This window comes from Pongo abelii, chromosome 10 (assembly GCF_028885655.2).
Source record: "Pongo abelii isolate AG06213 chromosome 10, NHGRI_mPonAbe1-v2.0_pri, whole genome shotgun sequence".
Taxonomy (NCBI): Eukaryota; Metazoa; Chordata; class Mammalia; order Primates; family Hominidae; genus Pongo; species Pongo abelii.
This window is the reverse complement of record NC_071995.2, coordinates 109,289,298-109,316,406: the sequence shown is the minus strand read 5'-3', so window position 1 is coordinate 109,316,406 and position 27,109 is coordinate 109,289,298. Positions and strand designations below refer to the sequence as shown.

The following is a 27,109-nucleotide window of genomic DNA, read 5'->3' as shown; positions in this document are numbered from 1 at the left end:
CTTCAAAGGCACACGACAATCTTCAGTTTGGGATCAATGGTCTGCTGCTGACTCCCCTCCTAAGCCATCAAAGCTTCCACCAGAACTGAGAGGCAGAGGTCAAGGAAGCCTCCGTAAGACACTGGATGAATTAATCCATCTTCTTCCCTTCCCCTCCTGCTATGGCAGAAGCCACCCTTCCAAGTTAAAGCCAGTTCTTTCCTCCCTATCTCTGCATCCCAAGCCCCCTCGGAATGTTAGCATTTTCAAATGCTCAAATGCTTCTCATCTTTACCTTTTTATTTGTGATCAGGTCTTGCCCTGTTGCCCAGGTTGCAGTGCAGCTGTGTGATCACGTCTCACCGCAGCCTCAAACTCCTGGGCAATCCTCCCACCTCAGCCTCTGGAGTAGCTGTAACTACAGGCACGCACCACCATGCGCAGCTTTTTTTTTTTTTTTTTTTTTTTTTCCCGTAAAGACGGTCTTGCTACGTGGCCCAGGCTGGTCTCAAACTCCTGGCTTCAAGCAATCCTCCCACTTTCGCCTCCCAAAGTGCTAGAATTACAGGCATGAGCCACTGGGCCCAGTCTTCTTATCTTTAAAATACAGAAATAGCCAGGCACGGTGGCTCATGCCTGTAATCCCAGCACTTTAGGAGGCTGAGGCAGGTGGATCACCTGAGGTCAGGAGATCGAGACCAGCCTGGCCAACATAGTGAAACCCCGTCTCTACTAAAACTAAAAAAATTAGCTGGGCGTGGTGGCGGGCACCTGTAATCCCAGCTACTAGGGAGGCTGGGGCAGGAGAATCACTTGAACCTGGGAGGCAGAGGTTGCAGTGAGCTGAGATTGAGCCACTGCCAGCCTGGGCAACAAGAGCGAAACTCCGTCTCTAAACAAACAAACAAAACAAATAGCCTAACCTCATCCTATTTCCCTCTTCAGTTACTGCTTTATCTCTAATTGTAGAGCTGTCTACACCCACTGTCTCCATCTTCTCATTCTCGTACTCTTTACTTAAAAAAAGCCTCTCCAGGCCCGGCACGGTAGCTCACGCCTGTAATCCCAGCACTTTGGGAGGCCAAGGCGGGTGGATCACCTGAGCTCAGGAGTTCGAGACCAGCCTGAGCAACATGGTGAAACCCTGTCTCTACTGAAATACAAAAATTAGCTGTGTGTGGTGATGCATGCCTGTAATCCCAGCTACTTGGGAGTCTGAGGCACAAAAATCACTTGAACCCGGGAGGTGGAGGTTGTAGTGAGCCGAGATTGTACCCCTGCACTCCAGCCTGGGCAACAGAGAAAGACTGTCTCAAACAAACAAACAACAACAAAAAAAGCTTCTCCCTCACTGACCCCCATATCACAGAAACTTATGGTCAACAGAATTTACCACATCCTTAAAGTCAGGACCCATTTTCAGTCCTCCCCACTTGATAGTCACTCTGACATCTTTCTCATGCCGCACTCTCCTGGCTAATCTCAGCTCAGCCGGCTTGCCCTCTTCTAAGCAGCCTCTGAACTTGGGTTTCCTAACTTCAGCGCTGCTGCCATTTGAGGCCTTACGAGTCTTTGGTTTAGAGCTGTCCTGCAGGGAGGAAGATGGTGGGCAGCACTGCAGGTCTTTACCCGCTACATGCAATTAGCATTCCCTTAACATATCCAAAACTGAATTCATGATCTTACTAAGCCCTGAATCTACTTCTCCAAACCTAAGACCTCCCCGGATACCTTTTTCCTTAACCCCCATAACCAATCCATCACCAAGTCCTGCTAGTTTTGGCTCCTAAATCAACTATTTCAGCCACCTCTCTCCGCTTCTCATCTAAGTAATCACCATCTCTCAGATGCTACAATTGGGTGACTATTGCCTCACTGAAGCCTGTTTTTCATATACCACTAGCGGCTAAAGTCATCCAGTCAACATTCAGTCTGTCAGCCCTCCCAGGTAAAGCCATTCAAATATTTTAAATACCCAGGGACTTTGGCCGCTTGCACAGCTTCCAGGACTCTCCAGCATGATCTGGCTCTTACCAAGCACTCTAGCCTCCCCTTGTGCCACTGTCTCCCTCTGGCTCTGATCTCCAACCACAGTGGCCATCCCTCAACTCCTTCAAGCCCCCAGGCTCCCTCCCCTGCTGGGGCCTTTGCACAGGCTGCCCTCCCTGAGCTCTACTCCCACCCCCATGCCCTCATCCTTTCCAGCTCAGCTCAAACACCAGTTTCAAGGGGAAGACGTTCTGACCTGGATTAAGGCAGTACATACCATTAAATCTCCTCCAAGCACCCTGAACTTCTCCTTTATTGAACTAAACACAGCCTTTTAAAAATTATATATTTAGTCATGTTATACCTATACCCTAGGCCCGATACCTGATACCCGCTGTAGTCTCTAAACAAGTTGAGGAAGCTTGTTTATTTTGTTCACTGTAGTATCCCTCACGTGGCTGTCTAGGACACAGCTCTCGAGATACTCGGAGCTGCATAGTACCACAAGAGAAAAAATGAATGAGCCCTGTTCTTGGGTCATCCTCACGTCTCAGAAGGTGAAGATGCCCTCTGCAAGGCTTGCCTTACAGCTGTTGAACCTACTCCCCAGATAGCTGTGATACTGGCTGTGGTATGCAGGATAATGGTTCCCAGAGGTCCATGTACTAAGCCCATGAACCTCTGAAGATGTTATGTCACACTGCAAAGAGGAATTAAGGTAGTAGTTGGAATTAAGGTTTCCAATTGCTGATGTGGAATAGCCAGGTGGGCCCAATGTAATCACAGCAATCCATAGAAATGGAAGAGGGACACAGAAGAGTTAAGGTCAGAGTGCGGCTGTGTGGAAAAAACGGCTGTTGCTGATTTTGAAGCTGGAAAAGAACTACAAAGCAAAGAATATAAGTGGTCTCTAGAAGCTGGAAAGGGCAAGAAAGCAGATTCTCCCCCAGAGTCTCCTGAAGGGAACACAGCTCTGATGACACCTTGATTTTAGCCCATTGAGACCCAATTAGGACTTCCAACCTTCAGAACTGTAAGATACTCAATTCATGTTGTTTCAAGCCACTAAATTTGTGGCAATTTGTTAAAGGATCATTGGGAAACATACTGATCTGGCCATAATTGGAGGCATGGTTTCTTTTTTTTTTTTTTTTGGGGGGATGGAGTCTCATTCTGTCGCCCAGGCTGGAGTGCAGTGGCACGATCTCGGCTCACTGCAAGCTCCACCTCCTGGGTTCATGCCATTCTCCTGCCTCAGCCTTCCAAGTAGCTGGGACTACAGGTGCCCACCACCACACCTGGCTAATTTTTTGTATTTTTAGTAGAGACGGGGTTTCACCATGTTAGCTAGGATGGTCTTGATCTCCTGACCTCGTGATCCGCCCATCTCAGCCTACCAAAGTACTGGGATTACAGGCATGAGTCACCGTGCCCGGCCAATTGGAGGCATGGTTTCAATTGCCTCTAAAGAGTCTAGTCTTCACCAAGGTCAAGAACCTAAGGCTAGAAAAGACCTAAATATAGCACCTGTGTCTGTTCGGTGTATATCATCACGTGCAAATAGCTCTTGATAATGTTTGTGGTGCTATATGAGACTTGAAAGCTGAGATTTTCTTTAATCTTTGAGAGCTGCCCTGAATTTGCTACTGGCTTAGAGTAAATGCTATTTGCTACCCTCCCTTATCCCCACCTTCAGCCTGTAAGTCTCATATGGCTAGATAATGGGGCCCTTCTCCATGTCTAGTAATCTAATGGAGGAAGCTTGAGAACACCCATGCAACCAGAAATTAACTTCAAGTCTAATATGAGTTGGGTAAGAAGAGAATTATAAAATCTTTTTTTTTTTTTTTTTTTTTTTTTACTAATATACATATTGTCCCTATTTTGATGCCCCTGAGAGCTGTGTATAACTTCTAGTTTAAACTTAATAAAAAATCCACAGCAGGCCAGGCACGGTGGCTCATGCCTGTAATCCCAGACTTTGGGAGGCCAAGGCAGGTGGATCACCTGAGGTCAGGTGTCCAAGACCAGCTTGGCCAACACAGTGAAACCCTGGCTCTACCAAAAAAATACAAAAATTAGCTGGGCGTGGCCAGGTGCAGTGGCTCACGCCTGTAATCCCAGCACTTTGGGAGGCCAAGGCGGGTGGATCACGAGGTCAGGAGTTCAAGACCAGCCTGGCCAAGATGGTGAAACCCTGTCTCTACTAAAAACTACAAAAATTAGGCAGGTGTGGTGACAGGCACCTGTAATCCCAGCTACTCGACAGGCTGAGGCAGGAGAATCACTTGAACCCGAGTGGCAGAGGTTGCAGTGAGCCAAGATCATGCCACTGCACTCCAGCCTAGGCAACAGAGTGAGACATAGTATCAAAGTATCTCTCCACAAAATACTTACTAGTTACTAACAGAAAAACAGTAACTATATAGTAGAGAGCCGGCAGACACCACCTTGACCATATGATAGAAATTAACACCACCAATATGGAGAAAAACCAACCTGTGCCTCCAGATACGATGTATAAAGAGAACCCAACATTATTACTCTGTTGAATTCTTACCAAAAATACATAGTTTAAATTTAATCATGAGGAAAGACAGAAAAAACCCAAAGTTAGGACGTTCTACTAAAATAACAAGGTAAAGGACAAAGCGGGCTGGGTGCAGTGGCTCATACCTGTAATCCCAGCACTTTGGGAAGCCAAGGAGGGCGGATCACTTGAGGTCAGGAGTTTGAGACCAGCCTGGGCAACATGGTGAAACCCCGTCTCTACTAAAAATACAAGAATTGGCCAGACACAGTGGCTCACACCTGTAACCCCAGCACTTTGGGAGGCCAAGGCGAGCGGATCACCTGAGGTCGGGAGATCGAGACCATCCTGTCCAACACGGTAAAACCCCATCTCTACTAAAAAAATACAAAAAAATTAGCCGGGTGTGGTGGTGGGCGCCTGTATTCCTGGCTACTTGGGAGGCTGAGGCAGGAGAATCACCTGAACCCGGGAGGTGGAGGTTGCAGTGAACCAAGATTGCACCATTGCAATCTAGCCTGGGCGAAAATGAAACTCCGTTTAAAAAAAAACAAATAAATAAAAAGAAGAAAGTCTTAAAGGCAGAGTAATAATCAAAATATTTGAAGTGATTATCTCTTATTTGTATTTTCTGATTTTTCTTCAATGAAATGATCATTGTACTGTTATATTGAATATTAAATGTGGAGCCCAGGCACAGTGACTCATGTCTGTAATCCCAGCACTCTGGGAGGCTGAGGCAGGCAGATCATTTGAGGCCAGAAGTTTGAGACCAGCCTGGCCAACCATATCCGGCTAATTTTTGTATTCTCAGTAGAGACGGGGTTTCACCATGTTGGCCAGGATGGTCTCGATCTCTTGACCTTGTGATCTGCCCACCTTGGCCTCCCAAAATGCTGGGATTACAGGCATGAACCACCACGCCCGGCCAATCTAAGAGTTTTGAAAGCAAGAGAGTGATAAGTAACAACAATAATTTTTTTCTTTTTGAGATGGAGTCTTGCTCTGTCGCCCAGGCTAGAGTGCAGTGGCATGATCTCGGCTCATTGCAACCTCCGCCTCCCGGATTCAAGCGATTCTCCTGCCTCAGCCTCCTGAGTAGCTGGGATTACAGGCGCCCACCACCACGCCCAGCTTATTTTTGTATTTTCAGTAGAGACAGGGTTTCACCATCTTGGCCAGGCTGGTCTTGAACTCCTGACCTCATGATCTGCCCGCCTCTGCCTCCCAAAGTGCTGGGATTACAGGCATGAGACACTGTGCCCAGCCAATAACTAAATTTTATCAAGCACTGACCATGTGCCTGTTACATCTTTAGCTCAATTTTTACAATTCCATTTAGTGGGCATAATTATTATTACCCTCATTTTACTAAGGAAACTGAAGGCAAAATAAATAACTTGTCCAAGTTACGCAGTTAATACGTGGTAAGAGAGAGGTTTGAACCTTGGCATGTGAACTCTAGAGCCAGGGCTCTGAACCCCTCGGCCTCACTGTAGACCTCAGGTTTGGACAAAAATCTATGAGTACACTGTGGAAGAGAAGCAGGGTGAAGGAGAACAGAGGCACAGAGGACGGCAGGAAGCCCATGGAATTTCAGGCAGAACATGATAAGGGTCTACATCATTTACCCATAATGTAATTTCAGGTTTGCAGGAGTTTGCCACATTAAGGCAAATAATTCCCTTTAAAAATAGAGCCTTCTTTCAAGAATTTGGTGACACAATAGGAAATTTGGAGTAAAGAGTGCTGTAATGGTGCTCATGGAGATTAAAGTTCTAAATGTCATTTTCTCCAGCAAAGAAACTGGCAATCTTAGTGAATTTCAGGGACCTGATGCAGCAGGAAAATGATGTCTGTTGTTGCCTGTGAAAAAGTAAGCACAATATGTGTGACTAGAAAAATAGGAGGGGACAATGCTTTTGTACAATGAGAACACAGATTTCAGTTTTCACTTTATGGCCAACTTAGGCCATACAGGAAGAGAAAATTGCCCTAAGTGTTGGGCATATAACAAGTACTCAATAAACACCTATGGTATCAAACTAAGTCCAGTTTACTAATCAAATTCTGCCCTAAAAGTCATATACAGCGTCATATGGTGAATTTTTTATTTTTTTAAGAGACAGGTTCTCACTCTGTTGCCCAGGCTGGAGTGTAGTTGTGCGATCATAGCTCACTGAAGCCTTGAACTACTGAGCTCAAGAGATCCTCCCACTTCAACCTCCTCAGCAGCTAGGTCTACAGCTACCACATCTGGCTAATATTTAAATTTTTGTTGAAATGGGGGTCTCACTCTGTCGCTTAGGCTGGTCTTGAACTCATGGCCTCAAGAGATCTTCCTTCCTTGGCCTTCTAAAGGGCTGGGGTTACAGGCGTGAGCCACTGCACCCAGCCAAGATGGTGATGGTAACTTTCAAAAATATTATTTTTGCTTTCAAATTTCTAATTCTAACTAAGAAACTCATATCTCCAAACCAACAATAACAACAGCAAAACAAGCTTGAACAAAACATTAAACAAGTAAAATTAGGATTATCAATATTTGAGATACTTCAGTTTCTAATACATTGCTTACCTTCAGTTCAGTAGATTTCATAAGGTTTAACACTACAGCATTCTGTGAAGCTTATCATCTATCTTATAGAATAAGATGTTATTAACTGGGACTCCGTTATGAAGGAATTTGTGATATTTGTTAGGATGAAATTTACGTTTCTACTATTACGAATACAAGATTTACCAAACAAATTTGAAAAGTAGAATTAGAAGGAAACATTTTAGGAAACAAATTATTTATATGACCTCAGCATATTATTGTTATTCAAGATAGAATATACCATAAAAAATCATAACTTATTCTTAGAAACAAATGACCCAAATCTCTACTTGAATATGCTTTGTTAAAAATTACTGACTGAACAATTTAACTATTTTCTATTGATATTCTGTAAATCAGACTTTTCTTCATTCTATAATTCAGACTAGCTTCACTTTTCCCCTATCAAAAAATAAGAAAATCAATTTTCAGAACATGGCTGGGTGGGGATTGGGGAGGAAGACTACAAAGGGAGACAGATGAGAATTCTTGACTGAGATGTGGTTGAATCTCAACACTTTTCTTTTACCTTTCTGAGACACAGAGACCCTGGCACTTCCTCTGTGTTGCTGACACTGCTTTCTGATACTTCACTGACATCTCCAACCACTCTTTTCACTGCAGGGCTGCCACAGTTTTCCAGTGCAGATATGTTTGTGAGAGTCTCCTTAGGATAAAGCCTTCTTGGTGCTGCTTTTCTTGAAATACATTCCAGGGCCTGGCCAGTTACATTTTTGCCAGCCTTTTTTTCAATCAGATCTGACCTGAGGTATTAATAGGCATTAAATGAATGAACTGTTTATTGTGAAATATATTTTTTATATAACTAATGGACAACGTGGGATAACAATGATAGCACTGGATTAGGGAATATATTGAAATACATGGAACTAAATTGTTGCAAGTTAAAATTTATACATATGATCATTTATAAATTCTCTTGACAGACCAATCAGTAAAGCAACTCACTGTGCATAGAATATCTTGTGATATGGTAACAGGAGCAAGTTAGGGGAAAAGTCAAGTAAATTACTATACATTTATATGATAAAATTGTGTACAGTCATTAAGAATAATGTTTTCAGCCGGGCACGGTGGCTCACACCTGTAATCCCAACACTTTGGGAGGACAAGGGGGGTGGATCACGAGGTCACGAGTCCAAGACCAGCAGGGCCAAGATGGTGAAACCTCGTCTCTACTAAAAATACAAAAAAATTAGCCGGGCGTGGTGGCAGGCACCTGTAATCCCAGCTACTCTGGAGGCTGAGACAGAAAACTGCTTGAACCCAGGAGGCGGAGGTTGCAATGAGCTGAGATGGCGCCACTGCACTCCAGCCTGGGTGACAAAGCAAGACTCTGACTCAAAAAAAAAAAAAAAAAAAAGAATCACGTTTTCAAGTCATTATCAGTGATATTGAAACATACCCACAATACCAAAACCGCCTATGCTCTGTGATCCTAATCTTGTTTTAAAATACAAGGATAGGCCGGGTGCAGTGGCTCACGTCTGTAATCCTAGCACTCTGGGAGGCCGAGGCAGGTAGACTGCTTGAGCCCAGGAGTTAAGAGACCAGCCTGGGCAACATGGTAAAACCCAATCTCTACAAAAAACACAAAAATTAGCTGGGTGTGGTGGCAGGTGCCTGTAGTCCTGGTTACTCAGGAGGCTGAGGTGGAATGCTTGAGCCTGGGAGGTTGAGACTATGAAGAGCCATGACTGTGCTACTGCACTCCAGCCTGGGTGACAGAGTGAGACCCTGTCTCAAAAAATTTTTTTAAAAAATTTGAAAATACAAGTATACACAAAATTAAGTCTGAAAGAAAATGCAGTGAGCCAGAATGTTACAGTGGCTATCTCTGGGTGACACAATTATGAGTAAGTTTTATTTTCTTCTTTGTACTTTTCTCTATTTCCCAAATTTCCTGAAAATAACTTTTACAATAAAGCATCATTCTTCCCCCAAAAGAAAAGAAATTAAGAAAGAAAAAAAAGCCAGGCGCAGTGGCTCACACTTGTAATCCCAGTGCTTTGGGAGGCTGAGGCGGGCGGATCACAAGGTCAGGAGTTCGAGACCAGCCTGACCAACATAGTGAAACCCTGTCTCTACTAAAAATACAAAAATTAGCCAGGCGTGGTAGTGCACACATGTCATCCCAGCTACTAGGGAGGCTGAGGCAGGAGAATTGCTTGAACCCAGGAGGTGGAGGTTTCAGTGAGCCGAGATCGTGCCACTGCACTCCAGCCTGGGCAACAGAGTGAGACTCTTGTCTCAGGAAAAAAAAAAAAAAAAAAAAAAAGCAAGCAAGAAAGCAATGGCTATCCCTATATCTGAGCAAAAGTTCTAGGAAGTGAATATAGACTTTCCTGTGAAAACACTATATTACCCCTAAAAAAAAAAAAAAAACTAAAGGCCCAATGTGGTGACTCACACCTGTAATCCCAGCACTTTAGGAGGCTGAGGCAGGTGGATGGCTTGAGCCCAGAAGTTTGAGACCAGCCTGGGCAACATGGTGAAACCCTGTCTCTACAAAAAAAATACAAAAAATTAGCTGGGTGTGGTGGCACATGCCTATAGTCCCAGCTACTTGGGAGGCTGAGGTGGGAGGACCACTTGAGCCAGGGAAATGGAGGCTGCAGTGACTTGAGATTGCACCACAGCACTCAAGCCTGGGCAATGGGAGTGAGACCTTGTCTAAAACAATAACAACAACAACAACAACAACAGCAACAAAAACTAAAAATTGGAATTGAGTTCTGGGAAACAACACAGATAAACCAGACAGTCTTGTTCAATTCTGGTCAGAACAGAAAAAGCAAATATCTGACACGAGATTGGTGATGTTTCTATGCTACAGGTAAGTTTCACTACAGCTCTTCTGTATTCAGTCAAAATTTGTCATCTAATATTTCACTCCTCAATTGTTTCCTAAGTGAATGCCAGTGAATTATTTCAAAATAAGATTATGATGGCTTGTCCCAAGTAATAAAGAAGTTAAAACACAGTCTCACCTTTTTCGTTTCTGTGAAAGACATAGTGACTGTGGTGAAGATGCTCTACTTGGTTCATCAGCTAATGTGGCCAAAATAAAGTTAGCTTCCACTAACATATCATCAATACTTAAAGCCAGAGGTCTAAAAAAGCCAAATCAGAGCAACAGTGACACTCATTTTCTGATGGACATTAGAAACACATTAGAAAAGATACTTAATTCTGGACTAAAAAGAAACAGGGGAGGCCGAGGCAGGCGGATCATCTGAGGTTGCGAGTTTGAGACCAGCCTGACCAACATGGAGAAACCCCGTCTCTACTAAAAATACAAAAAAAAAAATTAGCTGGGCATGATGGCGCATGCCTGTAATCCCAGCTACTCGGGAGGCTGAGGCAGGAGAATCACTTGAACCTGGGAGGCGGAGGTTGCAGTGAGCTGAGATTGCACCATTGCACTCCAGCCTGGGCAACAAAAGCAAAACTCCATCTCAAAAAAACAAAACAAAACAAAACAAAAAAACAGTAGGCCAGGTGCTGTGGCTCACGCCTGTAATCCCAGCACTTTGGGAGGCCGAGGCTGGTGGATCTCTTGAAATCAGGAGTTCGAGGCCAGCCTGGCCAACATGGTAAAACCCCGTCTCTACTAAAAATACAAAAATTAGCCAGGCATGGTGGTAGACGCCTGTAATCCCAGCTACTTGGGAGGCTGAGGCAGGAGAATTGCTTGAACCTGGGAGGCGGAGCCTTCAGTGAGCCAAGATCATGCCACTGCACTCCAGCCTGGGCGACAGAGCGAGACTCCGTCTGAAAAAAGAAAAAATAAAATTTTAAATGCCATGTTTTAGCATCTTTCAAAATTTTAGTTTGATAAGTATTAATAGTAAAGTTTAGGTATTCCTGAGGTGTTAATTAATTTCAAAGTAATCCAAAAGGTTTTGTTATTGATATAAAACAAAAAAAACAAGCTCAGAAAAATTCTCAAGGACCTACTTCCCAGGGAAATCAAAATAAATGGATATAGGAGCATGTGTAGCTTCTGAAAATGTCAGTATTCCCTGAAAAAAGAAAAGAAGAAAAAAACTTAAAATCCTTATAAAAACTTACAGTGAAAATTTGAATTTTAAATTGATACAAATCTTTATTTACCTTCAATTCTTTGAAACAAAACGTTATCTCAGTGTCCATTCCAATTTGAAAGAAGTCAAACTCATCTGAGCCAACAAACATCTCACTGTACACAGCATTGCTCAAATCTGTTTAATATTATGGGGAAATAAAGAATGAAATTAGTTCCAGAGATGAATTTAGAGGAAAAAAGAATTTTTCTGGTCTCCCAAATCCCACCCCATTTCCTCCTGCCCTACCTACCCTAACTCCCCCACCTGATATCTGTATGCTATTTTTAAATGCCTTTGTTCAAAAGAGAAATTTAATATTTTACATTTCTCTTAAACTCCCCAATGATTTAGGGTCTATAAATCCATTTCACATAAATCAAACTGTTTATGTTTAAATGCCAGATTCTTATCTAAGTTAATTAATAAATTTTTTGTTTTCTTCTTTTTGAGACAGGGTCTTGCTGTGTTGCCCAGGCTGGAGTGCAGTGGCATGATCACAGCTCACTGCAGCCTTGACCTCCTGGGCTCAAGTGATCCTCTGCCTCAGTCTTCTGAATAGCTGGGACTACAGGCATGTGTCACTTACGTGCACATTTTTAACTTTTTTTTTTTTCTTTTGAGACGGAGTCTCACTCTGTTGCCCAGGCTGGAGTGCAGTGGCACAATCTCAGCTCACTGCAAGCTCTGCCTCCCGGGTTCACGCCATTCTCCTGCCTCAGCCTTCCGAGTAGCTGGGACTACAGAAGCCCACCACCACACCCGGCTAATTTTTTGTATTTCTTTTAGTAGAGATGGGGTTTCACTGTGTTACCCAGGATGGTCTCGATCTCCTGACTTGTGATCCACCCGCCTCAGCCTCCCAAAGTACTGGGATTACAGGCGTGAGCCACTGTGCCTGGCCATATTTTTAAATGAAAGTATGATCTTACCCTACATACCATTTCATAATCTACCCAATAATATATCTTGGCTATTTTTCCATGTCAATAAGCACATTTTTATAATTATTTGTGTGTGTGTCAATGTTTTGTGTTTTCCACCACAAAATTGCTTCATTAAACCTCTCTGATACATCCCCTCAGAGAGAGAGGAATGTATTTATACATACACATATAACATGACTTTAATTTTTTAATTTTTTTTTTTTTGAGATGGAGTCTCACTCTGTTGCCCAAGCTGGAGTCCAGTGGTGTGATCTCGACTCACTGCAAGGTCCACCTCCCAGATTCAAGCGATTCTCCTGCCTCAGCCCCCTGAGTAACTGGGACTACAGGCACACACCACCACGTCCAGCTAATTTTGGTGTGATCTCGACTCACTGCAAGGTCCGCCTCCCAGATTCAAGCGATCCTCCTGCCTCAGCCCCCTGAGTAACTGCGACTACAGGCACACACCACCACGTCCAGCTAATTTTGTATTTTTAGTAGAGAAAGGGTTTCACCATGTTGGCCAGGCTGGTCTCAAATCCCTGACCTCAGGTGATCAGCCCTCCTCAGCCTCCCAATGTTCTGGCATTACAGGCACGAGCCACCGCGCCCGACCCATTAATTTTTTTTGAGACTGGGTCTCACTCTGTTGCCCAGGCTGTAATACAGTGGCATGATCATAGCTCACTTGCAACCTTGAAATCTTGAGCTCAAGTGATCCCCTTGCCTCAGCTGCTGCAGCATGGACTACAGGTGCATGCCACCATACCTGGCTAATTTTTTATTTTTGTAGAGATGGGATCTTGCTGTGTTGCCCAGGCTGGTCTGAACTCCTGGCCTCAAGCAATCCTGCCTCACCCTCCCAAAGCACTAGGATTACAGGGGTGAGCCATTGCACCTGGCCAATGTTACTTTTAATAGTTTCATAGTATTTAATTATCTTCACTCAATCTCCTGTTGTGAGATCTAAAGTATAGAAAGAGATACACCCAACTATTAAAAGTGCTTATCTCTGTATAGTGGGATATCAGGTGACTTAAAAAATTTTTTTTGTATTTTTAATTTTCTTCAATGAATATCAATTATATAAGTAGAACAAAGATTGAGTGATATATACATATATATTTATTATTATTATTATTATTTTAGACAGTCTTGCTCTGTCACCAGGCTGGAGTGTAGTGGCATGATCTTGGCTCACTGCAACCACCACCTCCCGGGTTCAAGTGATTAATTCCCTGTCTCAGCCTCCCAAGTAGCTGGGACTATAGGTGTGCACCACCACACCCCACTAATTTTTTGTATTTTAATAGAGACGGGGTTTCACCATGTTGGCCAGGATGGTCTCGATCTCCTGACCTCATGATCCACCTGCCTCAGCCTCCCAAAGTGCTGGGATTACAGGCGTGAGCCACCGCGCCCGGCCAAATGATATATTTTTTAAAGGATCAAACAACGTCTTAAATATACATTCATCCCCAACAAGAAGGCTCATGTCACTCCCAATATACTAGCATGGAAGAAGTTTAATAATAAGATGAAATAACTAGATTGCCAGTCAACTGTAACTATAACTTCATTAGAAAGCTACTCACAAGGGACAGTTTCTCCTGGCTACTAAATGGCCATCTTTATCCAGAGATGGCATGATGGTACATAAAACAGACCCTTTCACTAGGCAATTTGTGACACCAGGCAAGCCACAGTTTCTCTGTGCTTCAATTTTTTTTTTTTGAGACAAGATCTTGCTGTCTTGCCTAGGCTGGAGTGCAGTGGCACAATCATGGCTCACTGCAGCCTCAAACTCATGGGCTCAAGCAATCCTTCCACCTTAGCCTACCAAGCAGCTGACACTACAGGTGTGTACCACCATGCCCGGCTATTTTTATGTTTTGTAAAGATGAGGTGTCACTGTGTTGCCAAGGCTGGTAACTCCCCTCAAGTGATCCTTCTGCCTCAGCCTCCCAAAGTGTCCAACTGCTTCATATGTGCTTTATATGTGCTTTCAATTTCTTCATATGTAAAATGGGGATAATAATAGTACCTACATACATCTTAGAGTTGTTATGAAGATCAAATGACTTCATAAATGCAAACTATTTAGAACAGAACCTGGCACAAACACTACAAAAGTCATGTGACCCAACTTAAGCCCTGGTTTTTCAGTTTAAAATAATAGTTCTTTCCTTTGTATCCTCTCCTTACTGCTGTCACCAAAAACATATTATCTAAGGTTAAAGAGTCTCAAACAGCTTGTTGTGCCAAAAGACCGTAGCAAATTTTCTTTTTTCTTTTATTTGAGACAGAGTCTCTGTCGCCCAGGCAATGGAGTGCAATGGTGCAATCTTGGCTTATTGCAACCTCCACCTCCCGGGTTCAAGCGATTCTCCTGCCTCAGCCTCCTGAGTAGCTGGGATTACAGGCCTGAACCACCACACTCAGCTAATTTTTTTATTTTTAGTAGAGATGGGTTTTCGCCATGTTGGCCAGGCCGGTCTCGAACTCCTGACCTCAGGTAATCCACCCGCCTCAGCCTCCCAAAGTGCTGGGATTACAGGCGTGAGCCACAGCACCTGGCCCCATTCTCCTAATTTTAAAACACCCTGAATTTCAAAGCCAAATATTTTAATTGCTGATTGTGTTAAACTTGTGTTAAAATCTTACTGCTTTTTAGACAGGAATAAAATTATGTCACTAATGTTTCCAGTATGGTTAGTAATCGAGAGACAGGAAGTAATAACCCATCAAAACACCATTTCAGATACAATCCTTACCCATTGATTCCTCATTAGAACTCTTGAGGCAAAAATTCAGTGGAGTAACAGCAAGAGTAACTTCCTCTTGACTTGATGTAAAAAGAAAAATGGCATCAGCAAGCAATCTATAAAATGTAAAGAACAGTATTAACATTATTTGAAAAACAAACAGAAAGACATACCTTATTAACTGGGACTCGAATCTCTAATCTGGAAATAATTACTTGGCCTGGGTTTAGAAAAATTTACCCAAACTCCTACCTTCTTTCTTATACATAGCTGCTATATTTTCAGCATATTTTAAAATTATAACTTCATTTGAAGGCCAAGAGAATAGCAAAATATATCCTTAGTAAAACACATGAACGCTGCAGTACAAACAAAATTCCAGAATAAAATATCTTTAATTATATGTTTTTGTATGCCCAGTTACTTATGCCCTAGATCATACTGTAAAGGGAGATAATGGAAAGTGAAGCTGTTCAAAAACAACTCAGGTGAATTATGCTTGAGACCTAGATGAGGGGGCAGAGGTTTCTAAGCAGCCTGCTGCCTATATTCTTTCCCTTTGTTCCTTTCCTCGACTGTTACCTGTTGCTTTCAAGGTTCTCTTGACATCCCAAATGCCCTTTTATTCTGGCTCCTTTTTTCAAAACAGTTTTATTGAGATATAATTCCCATATGACATAATTCACAGATTGAAAATTGTTTGATTTGCATTTCCCTAATGACTAATGATGTTGGGCACCTTTTCAGGTGCTTACTGACATTTTCTTTCAAGAAATGACTATTAAAGTCCTTTACTTATTTTTTACAGCTGGGTTGTCTTTTTATTATTGTATTATAAATTCTGTACTCCTTTTGACATTGAGATATTATTAAGATAAAAATAAAATTCTTAGAATTTATGTAATCTTGGTGTTAATCTGATGTTAGACATTGGTTTAGTGGTGTTTCTTGATATCACAATGTCAGGAACACCTACAAAATTCATTTGGCAACTTTTCCAGTGTTAAGCGGGGGCAGTTATACAAGATACCAAATAATTTGATACAAAAAAAATGACAACATGAATATGCAATTCAAAAAGGAAGGGAGGAAGGGAAGAAGGGAGGAAGGGAGGAAGGGAGGAAGGAAGGAAGGGAAGGAGGAAGGGAGGAAGGAAGGGAGGAAGGAAGGAAGGAAGGAAGGAAGGAAGGAAGGAAGGAAGGAAGGAAGGAAGGAAGGAAGGAAAGAAGGAAGGAAGGAAGGAAGAGACCAGATGTGGTAGCTCACGCCTGTAATCTCAGTACTTTGGGAAGCTAAGGCAGATAGATCACTTGAACTCAGAAGTTTGTCTCAATCAGCCTGAGCAACATGGCGAAACCCCGTCTCTACAAAAAAATACAAAAATTAGCCAGGCATGGTGGCTCGCACTTGTAGTCCCAGCTACTCGGGAAGCTGAGGCACAAGAATTGTTTGAATTCTTGTGGAGGTTACAGTGAGCCAAGATCACATCACTGCACTCCAGCCTGAGCGACAGAGGGAGACTCTGTCTCAAAAATAATAATAATAATAATAATAATTTAAAAACAATATAGATAAAATATCATTTGGCTCACAAAGTAATGTTAATTAATGTTTAATGCTACAGCTGAACTGAAAACTGGATGCACTTTCAAATAAAAAGTTTCAAGTTTCAAATTTCAAGACAAATATGCCTCACTCATTATCTAGAGGAAAAAACTGTTAATACTTAGGGCCAAAATCATTTCACATAAAAAATGTTAAAATTTCCTCAAGCTCTGTGTTTTAAGATTCAGACAAGAACCATATAAATGCAACTTGCTATAGAAAGCCACTGATGGGGTGTTTTTAGAACTTTCTTGGGTCACTAAATTATTATTGCTACCATTAGTTATTATCCACTACTATCTTTATCAAAGTTTCCTCTTGTACCTGTATGGTGATTTCTCCAAGTCAAATTTCAGCTTAAAAAAAAATGTACTGGCCGGGCGTGGTGGCTCACGCCTGTAATCCCAGCACTTTAGGGGGCCAAGGCAGGTGGATCACGAGGTCAGGAGATCAAGACCATCCTGGCTAACACGGTAAAACCCCCCGTCTCTACTAAAAATACAAAAAAATTAGCCGGGAGTGGTGGTGGGCACCTGTAGTCCCAGCTACTTGGGAGGCTGAGGCAGGAGACTGGCGTCAACCCGGGAGGTGGAGCTGGCAATGAGCTGAGATCACACCACTGCACTCCAGCCTGGGTGACACAGTGAGACTCCGTATTAAAAAAAAAAAATGTGCTGACTTAAAAGCTCTAGGGCATTGATTCTTCACTCCATGATCATACTGTATTCAGGGGAAAAAAACTGACAACAGAGAACTCATTACCTTGGCTGAATCATTAGCGTATTAGTACAAACATTCTTGTCAAAAATAACTTGCAAAGGCTGACTTTCTTGAAAACATATATTATGAGTTCTTTTAATACCTTAAAAAGAATAAAGCCACCTCTTAATAATTTTAAGGACAAAACTAACAAATTAAAGAAGTCTTTAAGTTTCACAGCCAAATTAAAGTAACATTTACTATCTGGCAAGTACACATACCTTGGAGAAGCACTATTCCTTAATTAAATGTGTTTATCGCTCCCTAGTGGACACCAAGCAATATGTCTATACCTTCTGACCAATCAGGCAGGAGAGTTCCCAGATTCCTTTGAAATACAGGCAGTTTCCTTCTTCTTTTTTTTTTTTTTTTGTTAATATATTTTTATTGATACATGGTATTTTAAAATATTTATGGGGTACATGTGGCCAGGCACGGTGGTTCATGCCTATAATCCCAGCACTTTGGGAGGCCAAGGCAGGTGGATCGCTTGAGGCCAGGAGTTCAAAACCAGCCTGGTCAACATGGCATAACCCTGTCTCTACTAAAAATACAAAAATCAGTCAGGCATGGTGGTGCATGCCTGTAATCCCAGCTACCTGGGAGGCTGAGGCACAAGAATCACTTGAACCTGGGAAGCAGAGGTTGCTGTGAGCCAAGATCGTGCCACTGTACACTCCAGCCTGAGAGTGAGACTCTGTCTCAAAATGAAAAAAAAAAAAAAAAAAAAAAAAAGGCCAGGCACGGTGGCTCACGCATGTAATCCCAGCACTCTGGGAGGCTGAGGTGGGCAGATCATGAGGTCAGGAGATAGAGACAATCCTGGCCAACATGGTGAAACTCCGTCTCTACTAAAATATAAAAAACTAGCCGGACGTGGTGGCATGCGCCTGTAATCCCAGCTACTTGGGAGGCTGAGGCAGGAGAATCACTTGAACCCGGGAGGTGGAGGTTGCAGTGAGCCGAGATCGTGCCACTGCACTCCAGCCTGACAACAGAGCGAGACTCTGTCTCAAAAAAAAAAAGCAATAATGTATGGGGTACATGTGACAGATATTTTGTTACATGCACAGACTGTGTAATTATCAAGCCAGGATATTTGGGGTGTCCATCACCTCAAGTATTTATCATTTCTATGTGTTAAGAACATTTTAAGTCCTCTCTTTTAGCTACGTTGAAACACAGAATACACTGCTGCTAACTTATAGTCACCCTACTCTGCTACCCTACATCAGAGCTTATTCCTTCTACCTAACTGTATGTTTGTACCCACTAACCAACCTCTCTTCATACTCACCCACACACCATTCCCAGCCTCTGGTATCTACCATTCTACTCTCTACCTCCATGAGATCAACTTTTTTAGCGTCTACATTGCGAGAACATGCAATACTTGTCTTTCTATGCCTGGCTTATTTCACTTAACATAGTGACCTCTAGTTCCATCCACGTTGCTGCAAATGACAAGATTTCATTATTTTTATGGCCAAATAGTATTCCATTGTGTATATATACTACATTTTCTTAATCCATTAGTCCACTAATAGACACTTAGGTTGATTCCGTAACTTTGCTATTATAAATGGTGCTGCAATAAACACATGGATGTAGGTATTTCTTTGATATATATATTTTTTCCTTTGGATAAAGACTCAGTAGTGGGACTGCTGGATCATGTGGTAGTTCTATTTTTAGTTTTTAAAGAAATCTCCAAAATACAGGTAGTTTCTTAAATTGCATGTAAAATAGTGATTGCAGACTACAGATCATATCTCTATTACTCTCTTTTAGTACCTTCCATCCAGGACTGATATTTCTGAACAGGACTTTTGACAGATTTCAACATCTGGTTTGTTAATTCTTTTCTTTTCTCTCCTGTTCTCTTCCCTCTTCCTTCCTTCCTTCTTCCTCTCTTTCTTTTTTTTTTTAACAGGGTCTCAACCTGTTGCCAAGGCTAGACTGTTGTGGTGTGATCTCAACTCACTGCAACCTCCAACTCCCGGGCTCAAGTGATCCTCCCATCTCAACCTCCCCAGTAGCTGGGACTACAGGCGCACTCTACCACACCTGGCTAATTTTTGTATTTTTGGTAGAGACAAGGTTTCTCCATGTTGCCCAGGCTAAATTATTGTCCTTTTAGAGGAAGAGGAGAGGTAGCAATAATGAGTATGAACCTATGTGCCAGGAACTGTAGCATACATATTACATACATTCTCTCTGATCCTCACAATATCCCTGTGGGGTAGCTAGGATGTCCTCACTTTCATGTCTGGGGCCTCAACTGGGAAAACTGAGATGGCTAAGGCCTCTCACCTGTTCTTTAATCCTCCAGAAAGCTATTCCATGCTTGTTCTCATGCTGGTGGAAAGGTTCTTAGGGCAACAGTGGAAGCTGACAGGACTCAGCTCGGAACTCACACAATAACACTTATGGTGCATTCTACCGGTATCAAAGCAAATCTAAGGCCGGCTAAAATTCAAAATGAGGAAACATACTCCAGGTATTGAAGGGAGGGGCTGCAGATAATTTGTGACAATTTTTTTTGTAATCTACCACATAAGGGACTATTTTAGGAGCTGGAACTAGCAGAAAACAAATCAGACAAAAATCTGTCTTCACAGGGCTAACATTTTACAGAGGGGAGATAGATAGCAAGAAAATAAATGAATAAAACAGTAGGGAAGGGAGCAGGGCATACACCCTGAGGAGGAAACATGCCAGGGCTTCTGAATCATGGAGGACATTATAGGCCATTCTGAGATCTTTGGCTTTTACCCTGGGTAAAATGGGGAGCTACTGGGAGAGTTTTGAGCACCAAAGTGACATAATATGACCTATTTTAAAGGGATCACTGTGACTGCTGTTTTGAGAAGACACAAAGCTCAAAAGATGACATATTTTACCTATTTAAAAAATATTTTCAAGTTACTTTTGGTGGAATAGGTAATAGATGTACATGGGACAAAATGCAAAAGATATAAAAGAACAGTGAGAGTGAGTCACCCTCCATCCCTGACTCCTGCCACCCTAGAACCTCCACAGAAGCAACTACTGCTACCAGTTTCTTAGGTGTTCTTTAGAAATAACCTATGCATATGTAAGTGTGTTTATACCTGTATAACAAATATTTGAATCAAGTGAATATTGGTATTGCTGATGATGTGCAAGCTGAGAAGTGTCTTTTCTTTGTCATCCCCAATGCTCTATTCTTGCTACTTGTTTTCTTCCCTTTTTCTTATAAGCACACACTAGACACCCTCAATCGGTATTTTTTCACACTGCTCCTTCATCTTAGACTGCCATCCCAGGCTGGGCATGGTGGCAGTCTAATTACACCTGTAATTCCAGCACGTTAGGAGGCTGAGGCAGGAGGACTGCCTGGCTCAGAAGTTTGAGATCAGCTTCAGAAACACAGTGAGACCTTGTATCTATTAAAATTTTTTTAAAAATTAGCCAGGTGTGAAAAAAAAAAATTAGCCAGGTGTGGTGGGTGTGGTTGCTCATTCCTGTAATCCCAGCACTTGGGAGGCTGAGGCAAGCAGATCACTTGAGCCCAAGAGTTCAAGACCAGCCTGGGCAACATGGTGAAACCCCATCTCTACAAACAATATAAAAAATTAGGGCCGGGCCTGGTGGCTTATGCCTGTAATTCCAGCACTTTGGAAGGCCAAGGCAGGCACATCACGAGGTGAGGAGATCGAGATCATCCTGGCTAACACGTTGAAACCCCGTCTCTACTAAAAATACAAAAAAAAAGTTAGCCGGGCATGGTGGCGGGCGCCTGTAGTCCCAACTACTCGAGACACTGAGGCAGGAGAATGGCGTGAACCCAGGAGGCGGAGCTTGCAGTGAGCCGAGATCGCACCACTGCACTCCAGCCTGGGCGACAGAACGAGACTCCGTCTCAAAAAAATAAAAATAAAAAAATTAGCCAGGTATGGTGGCACGCTCCTGTGATCCCAGCTACTCCGGAGGCTGAGGTAGGAGGATCACCTGAGTCTGGGAAGTCAAGGCTGCAGTGAGCCAAGATCACGCCACTGCACTCCATCCTGCTCCATCCTGGGTGACAGAGTGAGACTTTGTTTCAAAAAAAAGAAAAGAAAAGAAAAGAAGCTGCACCCTGGATCAAACCATGGCCGTGGCTCATGCCTGTAATCCCAGCACTCTGGGAGGCCAAGGCAGGAGGACTGCTTGAGCCCAGGAGTTTGAGACCAGCCTGGGCAACATGATGAGACCCTGACTCTACAAAAATTAAGAACAAAAACAAAAACAACCATGCCTGTGACTTAATTTTGAATTTCTTGTTTACATGAGCCAATACTTCTCTTTATTTTTTAAGCTAGTTTGAGTTGGACCATCTGTTTTTATTTGTTACTTGTAACCTAAAGCATAGTATCATATAACTACCCTACAAAAACTATTAAATAATTAACCAATCACAAATACTTACTGGACATGATTCAAGAAAGCTACTTGAGAGATACTGAATACCAAGTATTCAGTTTCTGTCTAAAATCTAGTTGGAGATAAGGAAAGAGGATAATTATAGTAACAGCAATCACTATCAAGTACTCCCCCTGGGGCAGGTACTGAGGTATGTACTTTACAAATGTGATCTCACTTCATCCTCACAATCACCCCGTAACTTGTGGGTAGGCATGATCATCTCCACTTCACAGTAAGGAATGAAGATTCAGAGAGCTTATGCACTGTCCCAAAACTAATAAGAAGTGGAGAAGAATTTACACTCATATCTTTGTGATGTCAAGGCTTGCTATGCTTTTAATCATGTTCTTTGAATCATTCTGCTATTAAATGAACTCAAGTTCAAAGAAGGAAAAAATAATGTTAAATTATTTGTATTTTATAGGAAACAATTTAAAGACTATAAATATATGCTGAAATAAAAATATATTATAATAAATATAAGATTAAATTAAGAAATACAGCCAGGCGCGGTGGCTCACACCTGTAATCCCAGCACTTTGGGAGGCCAAGGCTGGTGGATCACCTGAGGTCAGGAGTTTCAGACCAGCCTGACCAACAGGGTAAAACCCCATCTCTACTAAAAATACAAAATTAGCTGGGTGTGGTGGAGCATGCCTGTAATCCTAGCTACTCAGGAGGCTGAGGCAGGAGAATTGCTTGAACCCAGGAGGTGGAGGTTGCAGTGAGCCAAGATCGTGCCATTGCACTCCAGCCTGGGCAACAAGAGCGAAACTCCATCTCAAAATGAATATATATGTACATATATTATACATTATGTACATAATATATATGTATACATAATATATTATGTATATATTATACATATATTACATATAATATATATAATACATATTTTATATGTATTATATATACACACAATATACAATACGTATATATTACATATACACACAATATACAATACGTATATATTACATATACACACAATATACAATACGTATATATTACATATACACACAATATACAATACGTATATATTACATATACACACAATATACAATACGTATATATTACATATACACACAATATACAATACGTATATATTACATATACACACAATATACAATACGTATATATTACATATACACACAATATACAATACGTATATATTACATATACACACAATATACAATACGTATATATTACATATACACACAATATACAATACGTATATATTACATATACACACAATATACAATACGTATATATTACATATACACACAATATACAATACGTATATATTACATATACACACAATATACAATACGTATATATTATATATACATATAATATATATTATATGTATATACATATTATATGTATATACATACAATATACAATACGTATATATTATATATACATACAATATACAATACGTATATATTATATATACATACAATATATAATACGTATATATTATATATACATATTATATAACATGTATTATATATAATACATATATTATATATGTATTATACAATATGTATTATATATACATATTATATATGTATTATATATAATACATATATCATATATGTATATATAATATGTATTATATATACATATATGATATATGTATTATATATACATATATTATATATGTATTATATATGTAATATATATTACATACATTATATATAATACATATATTATATATTATATATAATATACATATATATAATCAAGCAGCTAGTAAATTTTAGAACAACCAATTGCTTGAATTCATACGGATATTTGAAAAAATTAGGCTGTATGCAGGCAAAGCTTGTGCCACTGACAAGTCAAAAAAAGAAATAATACCAATCATCTTACAATACTTCTACAATGACAGGTAAGATAATACTTCAGGCCAGGTACAGTGGCTCATGCCTGGCTCAGGCCAGGTGCAGTGGCTCATCCCAGCACTTTGGGAGGCCGAGGCAGGTGGGCAGATCACCTGAGGTCAGGAGTTCGAGATCAGCCTGGCCAACACGGTGAAACCCGTCTCTACTAAAAATACAAAAATTAGCTGGGCATGATGGCAGGTGCCTGTAATCCCAGCTACTTGGGAGGCTGAGGCGGGACAACTGCTTGAACCCATGAGGTGAAGGTTGCAGTGAGCTGAGATGGCGGCATTGCACTCCAGCCTTGGTGACAGAGCAAGACTCCATCTCAAAAAAAAAAAAAGGATAATACTTCAAACTGCCCTACCACTTAACTACACATACTCTAAGCAATAACGTAACAAGAAATCTTGACATGAAATATCAATGTTCTAAATTTGAAAACTATTGAGAAAAAAACACAGTATTTTAAACCACTTTTAATTATACCTACCATGTCTGTAGAAGAACTGAATAACTACTTTGCATTTATCAGATCTGGTGAATATTCTGCACTTCTCTATATTTCTTTCAAGGGAATTCAGACATCTAAAGATGGGCAAAATTGACTGTAACAGAAATACACATATTAAGCACATACTTAACATGGTTGATTCATTTTAGAAACAAAAGTGTATGCATTCATAAATGAACAGACTTGGCCAGGCGCGGTGGCTCACGCCTGTAATCCCAGCACTTTGGGAGGCAGAGGCAGGTAGATCACAAGGTCAGGAGATAGAGACCATCCTGGCTAACATGGTGAAACCCCGTCTCTAATAAAAATACAAAAAAATTAGCTGGGCGTGGTGGCAGGCGCCTGTAGTCTCAGCTACTCCGGAGGCAGGAGAATGGTGTGAACCCGGGAGGCGGAGCTTGCAGCGAGCCAAGATTGTGCCACTGCACTCCAGCCTGGGCGACAGAGAGAGGCTCGGTCTCAAAAACAAATGAACAGACTTGGCCAGGTGCACTGGCTCACGCCTGTAATCCTAGCACTTTCGAAGGCCGAGGTAAGCGGATCACTTGAGGTCAGGAGTTCAAGACCAGCCTGGCCAACATGGCGAAACCCTCATCTCTATTAAAAACACAAAAATTAGCTGGGCATGGTGGCACACGCCTATAATCCCAGCTACTTGGGAGGCTGAGGCACGAGAATCACTTGAAACTGGGAGGCGGAGGTTGCAGTGAGCCAAGATTGCACCACTGCACTCCAGCCTGGGTAAGAAAGCGAGACTCTGTCTCAAAAATAATAATAATGATGAACGGATTTGTCCTGAATGCCATTTAAACTATTAAGTATAGAATACAGGTTATGTCCTATATAATGAATATTTCTACAGAATAAGAGAAAACCAGGGCCACTTATATTTACCTTCATTCCCAATTTGCATTTTAAATTCAGTGTTGTGTCAAGTTCATTTTCACTCATTTTCACTAAAGCTGACCATTGATAATGTTGAAAAAACACAGGAGAGAACAGGACACATCCATATGCTGACCGAGAAGAATTCACACATCTTAGAGCAAGCTAGAAAAATAAGATAAAAACTATTTAGGAGAGGTTGGGCATGGTAGCTCCCATGAACCTGTAATCCAAGCACTTTGGGAAGCCAAGGCAGGAGGATGGCTGGAAGCCAGGAGTCTGAGACCAGCCTGGCCAACAGAGCAAGACCCCACCTCTATTTTTTTATTTTAAAAAAATTTAGGAGAAAATAAACTTTCTTTAAATAATAGCTTGATTCAGAAAACTTCATTATGTTTAACATCACAGTTAAATGTGTTCAAATAAGAACATGGGATGTTAATCATGGACTGCTCTATATAGTCTGTATTGAATTTGCATATATATACATATATGTACACCTATATATATACAGGACATAACCTGTATTCTATACTTGATAGTTTAAATGGCACTCAGGACAAGTCTGTTAATTTATTATATACCTATATATACATATATATAGGTGTACATACATGTATATATACATGTATGTATAGGTATATACATACATGTATATTATATTGAATATGTATATGGGTTAAATCTAAAAGTTTACATGTTGAAAACATAAAATAGTAAATGCCTGCAGGGGCCTTAACTTTCTTTTAATTTCTTTTTTACTTTTTTTTTTTTTTTTTTTTAAAACCAGCCTGTTGGCCAGGCTGGAGTGCAATGTTACCATCGCAGCTCACTGTAGCCTCCAAACCCCTGGCCTCAACCAATCCTCCCTCCTCTCAGCCTTCCAAGTAGCTGGGACTACAGGCACACAACACCTCACCTGACTAATTTTTAAAAATTTTTTGTAGAGACAGGTAGTGTCTTGCTTTGTTGCTCAGGCTGGTCTCGAACTCCTGGGCTCAAGTGATCCTCCTGTCTCAGCCTCCCAAAGTGCTGGGATTACATTTGTGAACTACCACACCCAGTCATGAGCCTTAACCTTAATGTGTGAAATGGCAAAAGGCAATATATAAGGGAGTTGCAATATATAAGGGAGTTACAGCATATTGGCAGTCTCACACTTTGTCTAAGGGGGGAAATCATTACTCAGTCTCAGCCAACTACTTCCACTTGGGAATGAATGCAGTCCCAAAACTGTCAGGTCTTCTGAATTTTCAAGAGAAGCAGGAAAAATTTGACTCTCTCAATTTCTTTTTTTTTTTTGGGGGGACGGAGTCTCACTCTGTTGCCCAGGCTGGAGTGCAGTGGCACCATGTCGGCTCACTCACTGCAACCTCCATCTGCTGGGTTCAAGCAATTCTCCCACCTCAGCCTCCCGAGTAGCTGGGATTACAGGTGCCCACCACCGTGCCAGGCTAATTTTTATATTTTTAGTAGAGAAGGAGTTTCACCACGTGGACCAGGCTAGTCTCGAACTCCTGACCTCAGGTGATCCACCCACCTCAGCCTCCCAAAGTGCTGGGATTACAGGCGTGAGCCATCGCACCCGGCCTCAATTTTTAAATGTTGGAAATTATTTCAAATTAAAAAAAAAAAAAAACAAACACAGTGCAGGCCAACAAACATTCCTGCAGACCGTAGCTAGTCTCTTAACTACCAGTTTGTGACTTCCAGTTTAAATCAATCAAGCTTATCTGCATATTTTCAACTTTACCATGCTCTAAGTGTATTCAGATATGTAAAATAAAGATAAACAGTGAAAGGGATAATTACAATTTCTGGATTTCCTAGTTAACATTCAATCGGGACTGGGATCTTTAAACATCTCCTCTTGCCTTAATACGTGATCTATTAACTTTCTTACTTACACCTTTTTTAGATGGGTCTAGCCAGAGCTCGTCACTAATTCGTGATAGAGCTTGAACTGCTTTCCCAAATACTATGGAGAAAAAGAAAGGTGATGCTTATATTCTTTCCCTCTAACAATAAAAACAAATCACAAGACTAGTTCAGCATTCAGAGGACTCAAGAGAAATTCAAAAATAACAGTATCTTATAGACTAATGATACATTACTTTAAT

At 41.4% G+C, this 27,109-nt stretch overlaps 1 protein-coding gene across 4 annotated transcripts in view; it reads right to left on the bottom strand.

The window, feature by feature from the left end:
* RAD9B (RAD9 checkpoint clamp component B) overlaps positions 1–27,109 on the bottom strand; it is a 30,363-nt gene that overhangs the window by 1,784 nt on the left and 1,470 nt on the right. For all 4 annotated transcript variants that reach the window (XM_054528221.2, XM_054528220.2, XM_024257290.3 and 1 more), the window contains exons 2-10: positions 26,897–26,967; positions 24,999–25,154; positions 24,084–24,198; positions 17,265–17,364; positions 14,907–15,013; positions 11,235–11,341; positions 11,079–11,143; positions 10,109–10,231; positions 7,627–7,861 (exon numbers count right to left, since the gene is read on the bottom strand). In XM_054528221.2, coding sequence (XP_054384196.1) covers positions 7,627–7,861; positions 10,109–10,231; positions 11,079–11,143; positions 11,235–11,341; positions 14,907–15,013; positions 17,265–17,364; positions 24,084–24,198; positions 24,999–25,154; positions 26,897–26,967 — 1,079 coding nt within the window. The remainder of the gene's footprint in view (positions 1–7,626; positions 7,862–10,108; positions 10,232–11,078; positions 11,144–11,234; positions 11,342–14,906; positions 15,014–17,264; positions 17,365–24,083; positions 24,199–24,998; positions 25,155–26,896; positions 26,968–27,109) is intronic.